Genomic DNA, 21,371 nt, shown 5'->3' on the forward strand with positions numbered 1-21,371 from the left:
CTCTCCTACTAATGGAAACATCTTCCCCACGTCCACTCTATCCAGGCCTTTCAGTATTCTGTAAGTTTCAATCAGATCCCCCCATATCCTTCTAAACTCCATCAAGTATAGACCCAGAGTCCTCAAACGTTCCTCATATGTTAAGCCTTTCATTCCTGGGATCATTCTCATGAATCTCCTCTGCACCCTCTCCAGGGCTAGCACATCCTTCCTGAGATACGGGGTCCAAAATTGCTCACAATATTCAAAATGTGGTCTGACCAGAGTCCTATAAAGCCTCAGCAGCACATCCCTGCTTTTATATTCTAGTCCTCTCGAAATAAATGCCAACATTGCATTTGCCTTCCTAACTACCGACTCAACCTGCAAATTAACCTTAAGAGAATCCTGGACTAGGACTCCCAAGTCCCTTTGCACTCCAGATTTCTGACTTCTCTCCCCATTTAGAAAATAGTCTATGCCTCTATTCTTCCTACCAAAGTCCATGACTTCCCCACATTGTATTCCATCTGCCACTTCTTTGCCCATTCTCCTAACCTGTCCAAATCCTTCTGCAGCCTCCCCACCTCCTCAATACTACCTGTCCCTCCACCTATCTTTGTATCATCTGCAAACTTAGCCAGGATGCCCTCAGTTCCTTCATCTAGATCATTAATGTATAAAGTGAAAAGTTGTGGTCCCAACACTGACCCCTGCGAAACTCCACTAGTCACCGGCCGCCATCCTGAGAAGGACCCCCTTATCCCCACTCTCTGCCTCCTGCCAGACAGCCAATCTTCTACCCATGCTAGTACCTTGCCTCCAACACCATGGGTTCTTATCTTACTGAGCAGCCTCCTGTGCTCATTCCTAAATGGCTACCCTTATTCCAAGACAGTGCCCCCCACATCTAGATTCCTCAAACAGGGGAACCATTTTTTTTTCCAGAATCTACCCTGTAAGCCACTGAAGAATTGTTTCAATGGTATGTTTCAATGAGATCACCTCTTCTAAACTCATAGGGCTGAATTTTATGGGTCAACCAACGGCAGGAAAAAAGGTGGGTATACCCCGTAAATTGGGCTGCCATGCCATCGACAACGTGCTTGCCATCAGCCTGTACACTCGCAGTCCCGCCACGATCTTATGTGGAAAATTAATACCCAATTAAGGTCTCATCCCACCGCTGCTCCAAGTTAACGGGTGGCAGGAGAGGCTTGTGCCAAACATGTAGCCAGAAAGTTTATCCCTGCTGGTCAGTGAAGTGGGGGGTGGAATTGTGTGCCTCTTCCTTGGCCTCCTGTCCCAATGGGAGGCCCCCCGGTCCACAATCTTGCCTCCCTGCATCTACCCACCCCTCCTGCACTGTCAAAGATGCCCCCACACCACCCTCAACAGGGCCTGCCTGCCAACCCAGTCCTGGCAAGACCCCAGGCTTACCTGTGCATCCACAGCTCCTTTTTCTCCCAGGCCTCCAGTAATACCAGCAGTGGCCATCAATCCTGGTGTGGTGCAGAGCTGCTGGTCGTCGATTGGCTAGCAGCTCAATGAGACAGGACTTCCTCTTGGAGGCTGGTGGAAATCCTGCCTCACACTAGCTAAAGGGGCGTCGTCCAAGCGGAGGTGGGCTTACAGCCAAAAATTTATGCTGGGGTGAGTGGAGCCTGCCCTCCAACATGTAATTGACCCTATATAATCAGAGAATGCTAACAGCAAAGGAGACAGCCATTCAGCCCCTCGTATCTGTGCCGGCTCTCTGGAAAAGCAATTCACCTACTGTCACTCCCCTGCTTTTTCCCTGAAGCCCTGTACATTCTTGCTTTTCAGGTAATGGTCCAATTCCCTTTTAAAAGCTACGATTGAACCTGCCTCCACCACACTCACAGGCAATGCATTTCAGATCCTAACCACACTGCATGGAAAAAGCTTTTCCTCATGTCATTGTTGCTTCTTTTGCCAATCACCTTAAATCGGTGCCCTCTGGTTCTCGATCTTTCCGCCAACGGGAATAGTTTTTTTCTATCTACTCTAACTAGACCCCTCATGACTTTGAATATCTCTATCAAATCTCTTCTTGTTTCTCTCTTCTCCAAGGAGAACAGCCCCAGCTTCTCCAATCTTTCTACATAACTAAAGTTCCTCATCCCTAGAACCATGGTCATAAATTTTTTCTGCACCCTCTTCTAACGCCTTCACATCTTTCCAAAGCTCAGAAATGGATGCAATACTCCAGTTGAGGCTGAGCCATAGGTTAATGTAACTTCCTTGCTTTTGTACTCTATGCCCGTATTGATAAAGCCCAGGACTCCATATGCTTTATTAACCACTCTCTCAATCCCCCCTGTCACGTTCAATGATTTATGCACATATGCCCCAGGTTCTCCTGCTCCTGCATCCACTTTAGAATTGTACCCTTAATATGTAATAGTCTCTTCACATTCTTCCTACCAAAATAAATCACTTCAAACTTCTCTGCATTAAATTTCATCTGTCATTTGCCTGCCCATTCCATCAACCTATGTCCTTTTGAAGTTTAATACTATCCTCCTCACAGTTCGCAATACTCCCAAGTTTCTGCAAATTTTGAAATTGTGCCATGTACAAAGTCTAGGTCATTAATAGATATAAGAGCATGGGTCCTATCACTGATGCCAGAGGAAACCCACTATAAATATTTCTCCAGGCCAAAAAGCAACCAATCACCACTACTCTCCGTTTCCTGTCACTCAGCCAATTTTGCATCCATGTTGCTATTGTTCTTTTTATTCCATGGGCTTCAATTTGCTGGCAGGCTTGCTAAGTGACACATTATCAAATGCCTTTTGGAATTCCACACACACATCAACCATTCAAGCAAGTTAGTTAAACACAATTTGCCCTTAATAAACCTGTGCTGGCTTTTCTTAATTAACCCACATTCATCCAAGTGACCATTAATTTTGTCCTTAATTATTGTTTCTAAAAGCTTCCCTACCACTTAGGTTAAACAAGCAGTCCTGTTGTTGCTGGGTTTATCCTTACACCCTTTTATTTCAACAAGAGTGTAACATTAGCAATTCTCCAGTTCTCTGGCACCATCCCTGTATCCAAGGAGAATTGGAAAATTATGGCCAATGCCTCTGCAATTTCCATCCTTACTTCACTCAGTATCTTTGGATGCATCTTATCAGGTCATGGTGACTCATCAACTTTAACCTATCTAATACCTCCTCCTTGTCAATTTTAAGCCCACCAAATGGCTCAGCTACCTCCTTTTTCATCATGACCTGGGCAGCATCTTTTTTTCTTGGTAAAGATGGATGCAAAATACTCATTTACTACCTCAGTATGCTTCCTGCCTCCAGGGAATATAGGTCTAGTCTACTCAATGTCTCTTCATAGGATAGTCCTCTCATCGCTGGAACCACTTAGGCAAGCCTTCATTGCAATCCCTCTGAGAAAATTCTGTCCTTCTTTAGGCAAGACGACCAATACTGCATATGGTAATCCAAGTATGGCCTCACCAATGCCCTGCGTTATCACAGTAAGAGTCCTTTACTCTTTTATTCCAATCCCATTGTAACAAAAGCCAACATACCATTTGCCTTCCTACCTGCTTCCTAAACTTGCATGTTAACATTCTGAGATTCACACACAAGGACACTCAGATTCCTCAGAATTCAGACATTTCCCAGTCTCTCACTAATCAAACAATATTCTGCCTTTTAAAATTTTTTTCTACTAAAGTGGATGACATCACATTTCACCATATTGAATTTCATCTGCCATGTCCTTGGCCACTCAACCAATCTATATCCTCTTTTTGTCCTCCTCATCACTTACCTTTCCACTTTGCATCGTCAGAAACTTGAATTGTAATCGGAGATCTGTAAGATTGTAAGCAGTTGAGCTGAAATACTGATCCATACAGTACACAGCTAGTTACAGTCCACAACCTGAAAATGTCATCCTTATTCCTACTCTAGTTAATGGACAAAAACAAAACAATCCTCAATCCATGTTAATATATTACTTCCAATCTGAAAAATTGTGTGTAATAACCTCATATCTTATCAAAATACTTTCTGAAAATCCATATACCCTACGTCCATAATTTTCAGAAGATTCTAACAGTACTGTGAACTCAGGATGAGGATAGGATTTACTTCAAGCAGACATAGACATGCTGGTGGAATATGTGGCAGATGAAATTTAATGCAGAGAAATATGCAATGATGCATTTTCAGAGGAAGAATAAGGCAAGGCAACATAAAATAAGGGATCCAATTCCTCTGCAGGAGCAGAGGGCCCTGGGGGGATATGTACACAAATCACTGAAGGTGACAGGGCAGGTTGAGAAATCAGTTAATAACATGGTTGTAATTAACAGGTGCACAGATTTCAAATTCAAGGATGTTATGGGAAACCTTTACAAAACACTGGCTGGACCTCAATTGGAGTATTGTCTCTAAAGCTGGTGCCACACTTTAGAAACGATGTGATGTAATGGAGAGGGTGCAGAAAAGATTTGTGACAATAATTTAGGGACAAGAGACTTCAGTAATTGGACAAATTGGCAAAGCTAGGACTGTTCTCCTTGGAGAAGAGAAGGGTGAGCGGAGATTTGATAGAGGTGATCGAAATCACAAGGAGCCTGGACAGTGTAGATAAGGAAAAAAAACTTTAGGTGAGCAGAGCGGGGAGGGCTGTAAGAGCGAGGCTTCAGTGAGCAGAGCGGGGCTTAAATTTAAGGAAATAGTCGATTAATTAAAAACAAAAAGTGTGGCAAGGGTGCTCAGTCCCGTGTGTTCTACAGCCTGCAGCATGTGGGAATTCTTAGACACTCCTTGCAGTCTGGATGACCACATGTGCAGGAAGTGCCACCGACTTGACCAGCTTGAGCAACGGACTTTGGAGCTTGAGCATCAGCTGGACACACAGAGGTGCATCCGTGAGGCTGAGGGTTTTGTGGATGACACGTTTTTAGATGTGGTCACTCCGCAGTTTAAGGAAGTGCAGCCAGAGAAGGAATAGGTGACCACCAGTCAGATGGAGGGAGGCAGGCAGGTAGTCAGGAAAGCCCCAGAGTGCATCTCACTCAAGAACCGTTTTTCTGTGTTGGAAAACAGTGAGGGTGAAAGTTTCTCTGAAGAGTGCAGCCAAAGCCAAGTTCACGGCACTGTGGGTGACTCAGCTGCACAAGAGGGGAGGAGTAAGACCGCAAGAGCAATAATGATAGCAGACTCAATAGTGAGGTGTGCAGGCAGGCGGTTCTGCGGCCGTAGACGTGACTCCAGGATGGTATGTTGCCTCCCTGGTGCCAGGGTCAAGGGTGTCACAGAACAGCTGTAGGGCATTCTGAAGGGGGAAGGCGAACAGTCAGAGGTCGTGGTTTAATTTGGTACGGATGACATAGGTAGAAAGGGGGATGAGATCCTCCAACAAGAATTTAGGGAGCAAGGTAGCAGATTAAAAAGGACCTCAAAGGTTGTAATCTCTGGATTACTCCCTGTGCCATGTGCTAGTGAGTATAGGAATAGGAGGAGAAGGAGGGTGAATGCTTGGCTGAAGAGATGGTGCAGGAGGGAGGGCTTTAATTTCCTGGGTCATTGGGTCTGTTTCTGTCAAAGGTGGGGCCTGTACAAGTCGGTCGGGTTGCACCTGAAATGGACGGGACTAACATCCTTGCTGGGAGGTTTGCTACTGCTGCTGGGGGAGGTGATTTAAACTAAATTGGCAGGGGGGTGGGATACAGAGTGGAGGGGTGATGCACAGCCAAATATAGAAGAGAAATTAAGTCAGTCTGGAAGGCAGAGCAAATATAGGCCTGTTAAGGCACAAGGGAATAAAGCAAGGCTGGATTGCATCAATTTTAATGCAAGGAGTCTTACAAGTGAGGCAGATGAATTGAGGGTGTTGTTTAGCACATGGGAATATGATATTGTTGCTATCACAGAGATGTGGTTGAGGGAAGGACGGAACTGGCTGCTCAATATTCCAGGGTATAGAATCATCAGCTGTGACCGGGGTGGGGGGGGAGGAGGTGCATCTATTGATCAAGGAGTCAATTACTGCAGTAAGGAGGGATGGTATCTTAGAAGGTTTCACAAATGAGGCCACATGAATAGAATTTAAAAACAAAAAAGGGGGCAATCACTTTGCTGGGAGTATACTATAGGCCTACAAACAAACAAACAAACAAACAAACAAACAGTCAGGGGGAGATAGAGGAGCAGACATGTAGGCAAATCTCAGAAGTGCAAAAATAATAGGGTAGTAATAGTAGGGGATTTCAACTTCCCCAATATTAACTGGGATAGTCTCAGTGTGAAAAGCTCAGAAGGGGCGGAATTCCGAATGTGCATCCAGGAGAACTTTTTGAGCCAGCACATAGAAAGTCCTACAAGAGAAGGGACAGTACTGGACCTAATCTTAGGGAATGTAGCCAGGCAAGTGGTAGAAGTGTCAGTGGGGGAGCATTTCCTGGATAGTGACCATAACTCGAAGATTTATGGTAGTTATGGAAAAGGACAAAGATCTACTGGAAATAAAGGTCCTGAATTGGGGGAAGGCCAATTTCAATATAAGACAAGACAGGATCTGGCCAAAGTGGACTGGGAGCAGCTACTTGTAGGAAAGTCTACATCAGACCAGTGGGGGTCATTCAAAAAGGAAATAGTGAGAGTTCAGGGCCCAACATGTTCCCATAAGGGTGAAGGGTAGGACCAACAAGTCCAGGGAACCCTGGATGTCAAGGGATATAGAGGATTAGATAAGGAAAAAAAGAAAGGAGGCTTATGGCAGATACAGAGGGTTGAAAACAGTGGAAGCCCTAGAGGAGTATAGAAAGTGTAAGGGGGTACCTAAAGTAATTAGGAGAGCGAAGAGGGAGCATGAAAAGACACTGGTAGGCAAGATAAAACATTTTATAACTATATTAAGGGCAAGAGGATAACCAGGAAAACAGCAGGGCCCATTGGGGACCAAAGCGGCAATCTGTGCATGGAGCCGGAAGACGTAGGTGAGGTTCTGAATGATTACTTTTCATCTGTGTTCACTATGGAGAAGGATGATGTAGGTGTAGAAATCAGGGAGGGGGACTATGATATACTTGAACAAATTAGCATTGAAAGGGAGGAGGTATTAGTGGTTTTAGCAGGCTTAAAAGTGGATAAATCCCCAGGCCCAGATGAGATGTTTCCCAGGCTATGTGAGGCAAGGGAGGAGATTGCAGGGACTCTGACGCTAATTTTCAAATCCTCTCTGGCCACAGGAGAGGTGCCAGAGGACTGGAGGACAGCAAATGTGGTACCATTATTCAAGAAGGGTAGCAGGGATAAACCAGGTAATTACAGGCCAGTTAGTCTAACATCAGTGGTAGGGAGATTATTGGAAAGAATTCTGAGGGACAGGATTAATCTCCATTTAGAGAGGCAGAGATTAATCAGGGATAGTCAGCATGGCTTTGTCAGAGGGAGATCATGTCTAACAAATTTGATTGAATTTTTCGAGGAGGTGACGAGTTGTGGAGAGGAGGGTAGTGCAGTTGATGTAGTCTACATGAACTTCAGTAAGGCTTTTGACAAGGTCCCACGTGGGAGAATGGTCAAGAAGATAAGAGCCCATGGGATCCAGAGCAAATTGGATCCAAAATTGGCTTAGTGGCAGGTGGAGGAGGGTGATGATCGAAGACTGTTTCTGCGATTGGAAGCCTATGATGAGTGGTGTACCGCAGGGATCAGTGCTGGGACCCTTGCTGTTCACAGTGTACATTAATGATTTAGGCGTGAATATAGGAGGTATGATTAGTAAGTTCACAGATGACATGAAGATTGGTGGTGCTGCAAATAGTGAGGAGGAAAGCCTTAGATTACAGTACAATATAGATGGGCTGGTAAGATGGGCAGAGCAGTGGCAAATGAAATTTAATCCTGAGAAGTGTGAGGTGATGCATTTTGGGAGAACTAACATGACAAGGGAATACATGATGAATGGTAGGAGCCTACGAAGTATAGAGGATCAGAGGGACCTTAGTGTACATGTCCATAGGTCCCTGAAGGCAGCAGCACAGGTAGATAAAGTGGTTAAAAAGGCATATGGGATACTTGCCTTTATTAGCCGAGGTATAAGAACAGGGAGGTTATGTTGGAGCTGTATAATACGCTAGTTGGGCCACAGCTGGAGTACTGTGTGCAGTTCTGGTTGCCACACTACAGGAAGGATGTGATTGCACTGGAGAGGGTGCAGAGAAGATTCACCAGGGTGTTGCCTGGACTGGAGCATTTCATCTATGAAGAGAGACTGTATAGGCCAGGGTTGTTTTCCTTAGAGCAGAGAAGGCTGAGGGGGGACCTGATAGAGGTATACATAATTATGAGAGGCATAGATAGGGTAGATAGGAAGAAACTTTTCCCCTTAGCGGAGGTGTCAATAACCATGGGGGCTTCGATTTAAGGTAAGGAGCAGGAGGTTTAGAGGGGATTTGAGGAAAACCTTTTTCACCCAGAGGGTGGTTGGAATCTGGAACACACTGCCTGAGTGGGTGGTAGAGGCAGGAACCCTCACAACATTTAAGAAGTATTTAGATGAGCACTTGAAACACCATAGCATACAGGGCTACTGGCCATTTGCTGGAAAGTGAGATTAGAATAGATAGGTGCTTGATGGCTGGCATGGACACAATGGGCCAGAAGGCCTGTTTCTGTGCTGTATAATTCTATGACTCTAAAATACTTTTCCCATTGGCTGAAGGTTCAAAAACCAGAGGACCTTGATTCAAAGTGATTGGCAAAAAAAACAGAGGCGACATGAGGATAGCTTTTTTTATACAGCGAGTGGTTAGGATCAGGAATGCACTGCCGGAGTGTGGCTTTCAAAAGGGAATTGGGTATTGTTTAAAAAGAAAAGATTTGCAAGGCTATAGGGAAAAAGTGGGGTTGGGGAGATGGCTGGCAGATTGGGACTAGCCAAATTACTCTCGTAGTGAATTGGCATGGACACAACGTGCTGAATGGCCTCCTTCTGTGTTGCAACCATGCTATGATCCTGGGTTTGTCAATCACAATCTGCACTATTTCCCTGTTCAGGTTCAGGGGCTTTTTCACCATTTAGCCCCATTAATTTCTCCAGTGCTATTTTTTTATTTATACTGATTAACTAATACTGATTAGAGAAGACCATCCCTCCAACAAGTAACTAAACATCCTTTCAACTTCATTTAAAAATCAATGTACACCATAATGTTACAGAAATTCATAGTGACGCTGAGGACCTGCCTCTTCAAGCCAGTTTTGAGTATATTAGTGATTGTTTATTGTCCAGGGTTACCAAGGCCGAACAAGATGAATACTACTGTAGATCAGTGTCTTGGAAATTACCTTGGGAGGGACCATCAACATGTTGGTCCAATAGGTAACCACTGTACAATGATAGTAAACTCAAGCTCTCCTTCGTGACTCTGACTCTACTTTGTCACAGTGTAACACGAGAAGATATACTTCAATATTCAATCTGCTAACAACATAGGTTCAAGGAAATAATCAATTGCCCATATTGAAGAAGTTCATTCATCCTATCTTAATCAAAGACTACATCACTAGGTGACACTTGACTTCACTGGGAGGAACGAGGTGCTGGATAATCTAATTACATTGTGATTTCCTGAGAATGTTGAAGTTTCTCAATACTGGATCACTTTGATCACTGGCAGAATGCAGGGGGTGAAGGGGAAAGAGAAATTGAGAGGGAAAGTGTTATGTTCCCTGCGAGTGACTAATACATTCATTTGGAAGTGTCATAGGCTCATCCATTTCCAGAGGGGAAATAAACAGATCCTAAATTCCCTTTACTGCCTACTTCAATATTTTGGGTGCTATGAACTACTACTGACATTTCACCCAGTACTGTACAAGTGAAAAGAGGAAGCCACTTAATTTGCAAGACCAATGCTTGAAAAAAAATTTCATTAGCATCACTGAAAAGCAACTGCTGGATTTATTTATTCCTCAGATAGATGTGCTTTCGGTTCATTAGCAGCATGTTCCACTATTCCAAACTATCAGCAAAAATGATAATAAAGTTTTACTCTAAAGGAGGATACCATTCAGCCAAGATAATTTACTTACAATATTTTCAAGAAGGGAAATCACATCTTCATGGTACAAGAACTCACAGTAAAATTTAAACAGTTGTTGACACTTTTCCTCTGAAAGTTCACTGAATGGCTGGAACTGATGGTTAGCCTCTTCAATAGCTGCAAAGTATTAATGATATGAATGCTGATTTCACTATTGTGTCAATGTTAAACCAGTTTACATAGAATATAACTGCTTAGATTTGACTAGAAAGCATTTAAAATCATTACATTGAAATGAAAAAGGAGGATGTTAACATATTTAGCAAGCTCACTATCATTGAGCAAATGCATTGTACTAGAATATGTGGTATTCTTTTGTGCTTTTAATATATAGAACATAATATAGGAATTAGACACCCCAAAGATCAGGCCTCAACCTCCAGTTTTTCATAATCAGGCTGCACGAAATTTATCACATGAATGCCAAGCAGAAGCAAATGGACTTCTGAATCATGACATATAGCATAAGTGCAATAGAGTACAAACGTCTATTTTCAATAAAACAAATGTGACACTTAGCAAATGGATATGGACCCATATTACAAGAGGTATGTGCTTTCCAGCTTCTTTAAAATTATGAATGCTTGATGCCTGTGTAGGCACAGATAAATTCCAATTTATAGTTACACTGCTTCTGAGCCCTCATTATTTTATAACTATCTGCTACTAAAGCAATTAAACCAGGAGTTGACGTATAAACTCAACTGTACACACAGCTTTATATCAATAAACTTTGTCAAGAAATGTTGAATCGGGTTTTAAATTATTGCTCCGCAATGCATCAATTGGAGAGATTTGTTGAATTCAGTAAATTAAAAGAACACAACCAAATTCACAGCCTAGATTCTCACCTTGATAGCATGCTTACTTCTCTATTTTTGAGAGAATCTTAGGTCCAGCTAATACCAGTGAGAACAATTTCCCCCGAGAAATGCTGTAAGTAATCAATGCTGTCACAGAGACATAGGGGAGAATTTTCTCCCCGTTGGGCAGGCCGGTTAGGAGTGGCCCGATTGCCGCCCGCAATTGGCTCCGCACCGCCATTTTACATGGGTGGGCCAATTAAGGCACACCCAGCGTGAAACACAGCTCCCAAGGATAGTGAGAGTGGGTGGGCGGCAGTGGGACTGCAATGGCCACTGGGTCCAATGGCAACTGGGAGGCCTGTTTAAAGAGCGCTCCTGCAGCCTTGCAAAGGCTGTGAACCATAGCCAGCAGAAGGGCTCCCTAGAGCACTACTGGTGAGCAGGCGAGGCAGGGGAGCAGGTCAGCGGGGCACTGTGCCCCTCGCTTTTCGGACGAGTGCCTTGCTGCCCTCCTCGAAGAGGCACGAGATCCTTGTTCCCAGGTACAGGAGGAGGATGCCCCCTCACATGACCAAACATGCCTGGGAGGAGGTGGTAGAGATAGTGGTTTCACACAATGTGGTGCGACGCACCTGGGTTCAGTGCTGCAAGCGTTTCAATGACCTGGGAAGGGTGAGTACTGTGTTGGCATGGGTCACTTAACACAGCAGTTAGGCTTCCCCCCCCTGCCCCTGCCCCCGCCCCTGCCCCCCAGCTCTGAATGTGGTTACTGCATTGAATCATTCACAGCATGAGTCCTTCGCTGGGTGGGCCAGCATTTATTGCCCATGCCTAGTTCACCCTGAGAGGATTGTGCTGAGATGAGTTCTGCACCCACTGCATGTATTAGACTGCTACCTCAAGGGGGCTACCTCAAGGATCTGCACCTAGGCGCAGAGCTGGAACTCCAAAACATGTCAAAGTCAGGCTGCTGACATGCTGGGAGGGGAACTTCCAGGTGGCGAGGCTCCCATACATCTACTGCCCTTGACATTCCACGTGCTTATGCGTCCTTGCTTCGCAAGGTGAAACTGTGTGGGTGGCAAAAGTGATGGAGGCAGCATGTGGGTAAGGTGAGGGGGTCAGTCCTAGCTGCTTGGTGTGAGTGTGCGGCAGCTGCAGGGTCACAGTTCACAGAGTCCTGCAATGTTTTACTCAGGCGGGAGTGGCAGGGATGCAATGGCAATCCAGGTACAGGGTGGACTAATCAATGCTCCCCTCTCCTTTTCAGGAGAAGACTGCACACAATGCCGCCGATCGGATGCAGACTGGCGGAGGCCAGGCACAGTTGGCCATTATAACCAGATACGAGCAGGAGGCAATGGAGCTGGAGAAGCGCCATGCGCCCAGGTCCACCAGTGGCAGTGAGGCTGGGGTACCAGGGGGAGGTAAGAGTGCCATGTACTGAGGTCACCATGTCTGTCCTTGCAACCATTCCACTGTTGAATGTTTAGTGATTTAAGCTTCCAACATGGGTGTCCCATTGATTATGGAAGGAAGGATGAGCGTTTCCTGATTCAGGGACCAGGTATGCACATTGACATTAGTTCAAGCCGAGACAATCAAACGTCCTTGTTCTTCCTTTCAACATCACCGGAGCAAGGCCGGGACAAGGAGGCAGAGGGAACGCCACTAACACCTGAGGGCCCAGAAGAATTACAACCACCAGCGACACACGATCTCTGCCAGGCAGGCACCAGTGCAGATACTAGCACCTCGGTGGGGATTAGATCGTCGGCTAGTATCCCGGGGCACAATGGTGAGGGCACTTCATACTTGCCTGAGGAGCAGGTGGAGACAGGTCTGCAAGAGGATCTGGCAGAGATACATGAGGCTATGCGTGGCATGGTCTCCATGCTGGAGGAGTCCATGCAGAGCATCAGCAATGCATTGACCCTCATGGCTGAGCGCAATGCTTCTCCATGGAGAGAAAGTGTCGACCCTCATGGAGAGGCTCCTCAAGGAGAACAATCAGGGCTTCCTGAGGTTGCACTTGGACCTGCAAGCCCTCACAGTGGCATTGACCTCAGCTGGTCAGTGTCAGTGTGGGAGATGGATTGGGCACCAAGTATCCAGCTCAGTGCCTGTCCATCAATAATGAGCAGGGAGGTCCAAAGCGACCTCACGTCGGCGCATGAGCTGCCTGCCGTCTCTGCGGGCTCCTCTCAGGGCACTTCAGATGAGGGTAGCAGCTCCTCCACCCCTCTGCCAGTGGCCGTGGGATCTGATGAGGCTGTGGCGACTGGGGAGATGCCAGCCATGGAACTGGCCGCTCACTCCCTGGCAGGGCCATCAAAGGCTCCACAGGCCAGAGGACACCCGCCAAAGTTGAGACCAACAGGACAGCAGAGTGAGCAGGCTGTCTCGAATACCAGTGCCAGCAAAGGGGGCTTACCTAGACGTAGCATCCAAAAACATAAACTTAAGGCACCTTAGGCACACCATGGGCTTCTCACTGGTGGTTTTATGTTGCCCTACTATTAGTTGATTATAATTTGGTGTGATGCTCAACACCTTTGAATTAAGTTTCTTTTCTGTTTTATTTTGTGAATTCATTAAATGCTTCATATGTGAAAATGGTTCAGGGTGATTCCTTACTTCTGCAGGTGGACGGGAACCCATGACGTTATAAGTGACTTGTTTGTCATTGAGCTTTATTGACAAGGCACATAGTTAATGTTCCTAGCCAGGCAGATGTTGCTCTCAGGTATCGAGTATGGAGCCTCCAGCCCTGGCATGGGTTGGAGGTCCATCTGTGGTGGGCTAGCTGAAGATTCATTGGATTAAAGCCTCCCAGGTGTCCCTGCCTCCCTGGAGGTTGCCCGGGTCAGCGTCTGTCCCCTCAGCATTCTCCTGTGTGTGCTCATCCTCAGACTCACTACTGGACTCATTGTGTGCAGCCTGAGCATCTGCGTCTACATTTTCTTTGTCCACTGCATCACCCCTTTCCAGCGCCAGATTGTGGAACCACTATCACGCAACCACTATCAGCGACACATGTTCTGGGGGTTATTTGAATGCGCCCCCTGAACGGTCCAGGCATCGGAAGCACATTTTGAGAAGACCGATGGTTCTTTCTACCACAGCCCTTGTGGAGGCATGGCTCCTATTCTACCGCTGCTCAGCCTCTGTTCTTGGATGGCGGAGGGGCGAGATGAACCACTTTTTGAGGGGCTAGCCCTCGTCACCCAGCAGCCATCCATCCAGCCGGGCTGGAGCACTGAACAGCCCCAGCGCCTGGGGGTGTCTCAGGATGTAAGCATCATGGGAGCTGCCAGGGTACCTTGCACAGACTTGTAGAATCTGCATCCTATAGTCACACACTATCTGCACGTTCATGGAGTGGAAGCCCTTCCTTCTGACAAAGGCACCCAGCTCACCAGCTGGCACCTTGACATGTGTGCTGTCAATTACACCCTGAACACGGGAGAACCCAGCAATCGCTGTGAAGCCTCTGGCTCGCCTCGTCCCAGCGGTAGTGGATGAAAGTCAATGCATGCCTGAACAGAGCGTCTGTCACCTGCTTGACACAAGTGTGGACAGCTGACTGGGAGACTCCGCAAAGATCACCCATCGACCCCTGAAAAGAGCCGGAGGCATAGAGGTTGAAGGCAGCTGTGACTTTTAACGCCACTGGCATGGGGTGTCCACCCATACTGTTGGCGCAGATCTCAGGGCCTATGATCTGACAGATGGAGGCAACTGTCTCCCTTGGGACACGGAGCCTCCTTCGGTACTGCACCTCGGATATATTGAGGTAGCTGCTTCGCCACCTGTAAACCCTGGCAGCAGGATAGTGCCGTCTTCTGCAGCCCCTTCCTGTTGGCCCTGTGCCCCTTGTGCCTTCGCCTGGCTTCTTCCCCTTCTGGCCCTCCCTTCCTCCTCAGAGGAGGTGCCTCCAGTGGAGAGCATAACTCCCATTCCCAGGGTAAGGGAAGGCTTCCTGAAACCTGCAAGGCCCTAAAAATGTTTACTCCAGGGTCCTGACCTGAAGCCTGTTATTCCTGTCCAAGCAGCTGTGAAGAGATTTGAAGTTTTCCTGCTCTCACAGGCAAGTAGCTGTAAATTTAAGCATTAAAATGTTTACCAAAGACCACTCACGACCCCACTCACCCCTCTTATCCTGCCCATGGATGAGGTTTTTAAAAATGTGGCCTACCAGCCTGCCCGTCGTGCCTGTGCGACAATCTGAATATCGTACGGGCCCCGAAAAATCGCGTCAACTAGTGGCTCAAGGGCCTTAACTGGCCCATTAATTAATCGCTGGCGCACATCGGAGATCATCGCATGCCCGCCCACCTATTTTTCGCGACGGCGCGCGGTGTTGTCGGGACGCACACCCGACATCACCGCACGTCATTTTACACGCCACAAAGCCATAACTTCCCCGGAGTGGCAATGAGCAATGGATTGCCACACCGTGCCCAATTACTTACATGAAATTTCTTCCATGCCTGTTTCGCCTGACCTTCCGACTCGCAGTCCAGTGGAGTTTAACTGAAGGAGGACATGTCCCCTAGCTGCCGTAAATCAGGTAAGTTTAAAGGTCTCATTGAAATTAACAGGCCAGGGAGAAGGTAAGTGGACAGGGTTTGGGGGGTGCAGGGAATCAGGGGTTGGGCGGGGTTGGGGGGAGGTGGTGCTGAGCAGTTGGATTTCTGGTGGTGGGGGTGGGGTTGGACCTCAGGAGAGGGGACGTCGGGGGAGGTGGCAGGATGTTGGAACAGGTCGAGTGTATTGGTTGGGGGGCGGGGTGTGTGTGTGTGTGTGTGTGTGTGTGTGTGGGGGGGGGGGTGACCCCAGTGGGAGTGGGGGGGCTGAGTCCCGTGGGGAGGGCAGGCTGTGTCTTTACAATAGGTACAAACAGGTTTTAATTTTAACTTTTTCTGAGTAACTATGTGTGTAACACAGGACCATAGAAGTTTGCGATTTAAATTGTGTTTTCGGATGGTTCCCAGAGCAGGACAATTGCCCAGAGGAAGTTTGTACTTCTGGGCAACTGCATGCAAACCCTTGCCTTTGAAGTTCTGAGATGGGTCCCCCAGCACATCTTTGCGATACCCCTCAAATCCGGTGCTGGGGAGCTTGGAAGTTATGGTCCATAATTCCTAACTCATCCTCTGGTCTTATGTTTGAAATGGCAGCAGAGGTGAGGCCAGATAAATATTGGCCTCATTTCCAAAGCACACCCCCAACTTTCTGAATCTTTACAGTTCATGGCCTCCGCAAGGGAGGGCTGTTTTAACCACAGATAGAAATCCACAAGTCTTTTATGTTGCCATCCAGATGTCAATTCGCCTTTCAGTCAGACTTTGTTCTCTTAGGGCCCATGCTTCCCACAACTCTGCCAGAATCCAGCTGGTAGTTTACATCATTAAACATTTTTTTCAGTTGTGTCAGCTTTAACAGAATGGTACTTAAGCAAGTTTTCTGCAGGTAGTTTGCAGCAAATATCAGGCAGAAACAAAAAAGGGACTGTCTACCCTTCTCCTTCAAAACAGTGAAAGCTGACAGCAAAAAGAAAAGAATGAGTGGACAAAAATAAGGAACATTGTGGAAAATGTGAGCAGTTAGGGAAAGGCTCAGGGAGAGAAGATAACAGTAAGCACAATGTGACATATCTAAGGGAGTGATACAGAATGAAGAAAGAATTTCACTCAAGCCAAAGGATATGCTAGAATGTGATATGAAGATACATCAGCAATGGTGCAGCTGAAAATAAACGTGAAAAAGGATGGTAAGAAATGAAATGCATGGAAAAGTGTAGTGTACAAAAAGCAGATGATCTGAAAGCAGAAATCAGAAAGTGGTGACGAGAAACAGGAAGCACTGAAAGACAAGGCAAAGGGGAAAAGAATATAGTGTATATGCAAATAAGGGGAAACAATTGGAGATGAAACAAGAATAGTGAATAGGAATGACAAGAGGATGCAGCAGTTAGACAACTTGTAAGAGTGCAATAGCCCACATTCTCCCCCAAGCCATGAGAGCAAAGAAATAAAGGGTACAATGCACAAACAAAAATAAAAGTGAAGTATCAGTCTAATAACTTCAAAACATAGAAGGCAACAAAAGAAAATAGCAATAACTTGGAGATAACAAACAAATAAGGCATAGGCATATCTAAATTTACCATAAGCACTGCCAAATTAGAAATGTGCTTAGAATAAACATATATTCATTAGTCAGCTTGAATAGGTAAAATGATAGCCTTAAACTATGGGTTTCATTTTCCTGAAAATTGTTTAAGTTTTGTTTCACTAAAAACAAGTGAGACGTGTATCATCAGATAAGGGCAGTTCTGGTCTGGTCAGGAAAGGGCTTAACCAAATGAGGCCGCTCCTAATGTGAGAGCAACTGGATTAAGCATACTACAAAGCTGCGTTAGGTTATCCCCCTTGTCCTCACATATCACCCCACCAGCCTCCGCATTCAAAGGATCATCCTCCACCATTTCCACCAACTCCAGCATGATGCCACCACCAAACACATCTTCCTTTCACACCCCCTGGCGGCATTCCGTAGGGATCGTTCCCTCCGTGACACCCTGGTCCACTCCTCCATCACCCCCTACTCCTCAACCCCCACCTACGGCATCTCCCCATGCAAACGCAAAATATGCAACACCTGCCCCTTCACTTCCTCTCTCCTCACCGTCCAAGGGCCCAAACACTCCTTTCAAGTGAAGCAGCATTTCACTTGCATTTCCCCCAACTTAGTCTACTGCATTCGTTGCTCCCAATGTGGTTTCCTCTACACTGGAGAGTCTGGGTGACCGCTTTGCAGAACACCTTCGGTCTGTCCGCAAGCATTACCCAGACCTCCCTGTCACTTGCCATTTTAACACTCCACCCTGCTCTCTTGCCCACATGTCTGTCCTTGTCTTGCTGCATTGTTCCAGTGAAGCTCAACGCAAACTGGAGGAACAGCACCTCATCTTCCGACTAGGCACTTTACAGCCTTCCAGACTGAATATTGAGTTCAACAACTTTAGATCTTGAACTCCCTCCTCCATCCCCACCCCTTTCCGTTTCTTCCCCCTCCCTTTTGTTTTTTCCAATAATTTATATAGATTTTTCTTTTCCCACCTATTTCCATTATTTTTAAATGTATTCCACCCATCGTTTATTTCACCCCACCCCCACTAGAGCTACCTTGCTTGTCCTGCTCTCCACTCTTAATTAGCACATTCTTTTAGATAATAACACCTCTTTGTTCTTTTGTTTGTGACATCTTTTGGTTATCTCCTCCTATCACTGCTTGCTTGTCCCAACAACCCCCCACCTTCTTCCCCCCACCGCCGCCCCCCCGCCCCCCAAACCAGCTTATATTTCACCCCTTTACTATTTCTACTTAGTTCTGTTGAAGGGTCATGAGGACTCGAAACGTCAACTTTGCTCTTCTCTGCCGATGCTGCCAGACCTGCTGAGTTTTTCCAGGTATTTCTGTTTTTGTTTTGGATTTCCAGCATCCGCAGTTTTTTGTTTTTATCTCTGCGTTAGGTTATTATAGGAGTTAATTTAATGAAATACCCTAAGATTCAATAATCTGATAAGGAATTAGAACATTTAGTCTGGGTAGCTGGCATTATGAACAGCCCTAAGCATAAATAACTGATAAACAGGCAAATATGAGCAATGAGGCTCTTGAAAAGTTGAGTTGAAGGAGGGAGGTGGGATGTTTTGAGGGAATTGTGAAATTAATCATGGGGAACAGCAGAGGAAGAGATAAGGGGAAATGCTTAAGGGTATCATTGATCAAGGACAGGAAGTATGTGCAATGGGAATGTCTATAGGATCTCATGGAAGGTGGAAGATAACAGAAGGGTAGGCTTTTACCCCATAATTGAGACAAAGAATTTAGCATACTACTGACATTTTATTTTAAAGGGAATCTTTATAGGATAATTACATTTTCTCAATTAATGAACTCCAGGTCCACCCCTGAAAAAGGGTATAAAAGATAAGATTTGGAAGAACTCCAGTGCAGTAGATGGTGGAATGGAAGGCTCCCTCGGAACTGATCCATACTGCCTTTGCTTTTTCTAATGCTTTTCCTTGAACTGCCCAAGAGTATTAAAACTAAAGTACTGACAAAAGAGGAAAAAGAGAACAACTTATCATGGATGTCAGCCATCCTGCCTGATCTGAATTAGTCCTCACTACTTGTCACAGTCATTTGCTTTTGCCATACAACTAGTGTGTTAACCATCTTAAACTCTGATTAAACTCAACACACCAACCATATTGAAATAACAACAAATGGTGCTATATTAAAAACTCAACACAACAGAAGATTCACAAGTATCCAAAAAAGTACTAAAACAACAACAGAATTTGACAAATGTTGCCACTGGCACAAAGCTCGAGTACAATACCTGGTTGGACAAATATTTCAAATTACTGTCAAATAATTTTATGGTGATATTCATTTACCTGGTTTTAAAACACTTAGTGAAGTTTCACTAGGGACATCCATCATGACCACACACTCCTGGCTTTTATTTGCTCCATCAACGCAGGTCAAGGAGGAGCACACTGTGCTGTGAAACGCTTCTTTATTTTTGCCAAGTAGGACTTTATCAAAGCCTCCACATTTGTGTGAAAGCAGGCATAGCTCTGACATAAAAATAAAACTTAAAAAATTAGTAACAGTTTATATCAGGATCAGAACTATGTCAGCTACAACAGTAGTATAAATGGTATAAAATTGAAATAGTCAATTAATAGCACTGGAAATAATTAAAATCAGACTGAAGTCAACAACTAAGGTACTGAATATATATCAGCTACATTCCATTCTAGAGATTAGTGCTATGTCCCAACTCAATTGAAGACAGACTTGAACGTGAGTAGGTATAAATTCATTCCTAATACTATGATTTACACCTCTCCTTATCCTTTAGCCTGTTGGTTTAGCTTTGGTTGCATCCTCACTAATGTCTTTATAAAACTTCTATTTTGAAAGAAGCTGTAAACTTCCCAAACATTATATTCCAACTGACTTATACATTCCCTCAGACTATTCTTTTAAAGCATTCTCAAATGTGCAGAAGGGTGAAAAAACCTGCACAATTTAATATTAAATGACAGACCACTAATTAGGTCAAAATTGTAGAATTTTGCAGCACTGAAACAAGCTATTTGCCAATACAATCTGCAGTGGCACTGTCCAGCTGAGCAGTCACCATTTTAATTCTACCTTTCTGCTTGATCCTTATACTCAACTATATGCTCTGTCAAGAAACCATTTAAAAGGTTTTACGATAATAGCTTCAACAGTTGTGGCTGGGACTTTCACATTCTAACCATTCTTTATATAATTATTCTTCTGATCAGTTTATGTCTTCTCATTACTTCATCTGACCAATGCAAACGCTTCTACTATAAACCAAATCTACATTCTAATATCAGAAATTGGAAGCATAATTGCTGTTTGAAAATTAAGATACCAGAATTTAGACAAGACCTATTATTATACTATTTGGCTTAAATGTCAAGATCAATGCATACCAAACTGCCCATTCTGGTTTATAAAAAGTTCTGTGACACTGTATGCAATAACAGTGCGAGGTGGGATCTCCAACACAACCTCAGTATCCTCGGTAATAGTACCATCATCGCTAGCTGTAACCTACAAAACAAAACCAGCTTAGAAAATTTCCCCAATTCACACACATTGGAGACTGCAAAGTTGTTCAACAGAATATGGTTTGGAACAAGACTGCAAGATTGCCGTGCACAAACAGGTGCAAGAGTGTGTGTGGAAGATGGCTTGAATGCATGTGGTGACCCAGGGAAGAGGAACATCGGAATGAGAGTTCAAAACTCTGGAGGCGAACCCTTGCGGAAGGCGTCTGAGAGAAAGTGTTTAGGAGAAGATTCCAAGGCAAGGTCTTGGAGTGGAGATTGGAAACCGTCGTGTGAAAGATGGAGTGCAGTGAGACTGGTTGGCTCATGGTGTAACAAGCGTCTGGAGGTTGGAGTTGAGGAGAGATTCATAACATCTGACTGGGGTGGCATCTGTTACTTGAGGTCAGAGTGTGGTGTGTCTGACCACAGATCGCCATAGGTTTACATGGACTGTGTATTAAAGTATAAGGTAGCTTATGTAGCTTGTGCTATCCTTACAAATCTGGATATATCTGTAAAGATATAGTTGTGACTGAAAGAGTATTGTAATATAGTTCATCTTTTCTTGTTGAATAAATATCTTATTCTTTTGTTAAAAGTTCATTAACTGACTCCTGTGACTCTGTTCAGTAGCTACTCTCCACATATCTAAAACAAATAAATGTTAGGATTTATCAAGCTAGGTTCCACTCTGGGATCAAGCTGGTCTCAGCTGGGGTCGTAACAGCTGAGGCAGCAATGTGGCACGACAATTTCCCTCACTGTCCTGTAGGCCTCAGGAAAAGGATTGAAGGAGAGGAC

At 45.2% G+C, this 21,371-nt stretch overlaps 1 protein-coding gene across 3 annotated transcripts in view; it reads right to left on the bottom strand.

Annotated features, from left to right (window-relative positions):
- The window catches only part of gsdmeb (gasdermin Eb), a 45,152-nt gene that overhangs the window by 11,517 nt on the left and 12,264 nt on the right, over nt 1–21,371 (bottom strand). For 2 of the 3 annotated variants that reach the window (XM_078538978.1, XM_078538977.1), the window contains exons 5-7: nt 20,451–20,571; nt 19,374–19,556; nt 10,083–10,210 (exon numbers count right to left, since the gene is read on the bottom strand). In XM_078538978.1, coding sequence (XP_078395104.1) covers nt 10,083–10,210; nt 19,374–19,556; nt 20,451–20,571 — 432 coding nt within the window. Of the gene's footprint in view, nt 1–3,801; nt 3,846–10,082; nt 10,211–19,373; nt 19,557–20,450; nt 20,572–21,371 lie in introns of all 3 variants that reach the window. The other variant, XM_078538979.1, reaches the window with a different exon arrangement.

This window comes from Cetorhinus maximus, chromosome 3, assembly GCF_964194155.1.
Source record: "Cetorhinus maximus chromosome 3, sCetMax3.hap1.1, whole genome shotgun sequence".
Classification (NCBI taxonomy): Eukaryota; Metazoa; Chordata; class Chondrichthyes; order Lamniformes; family Cetorhinidae; genus Cetorhinus; species Cetorhinus maximus.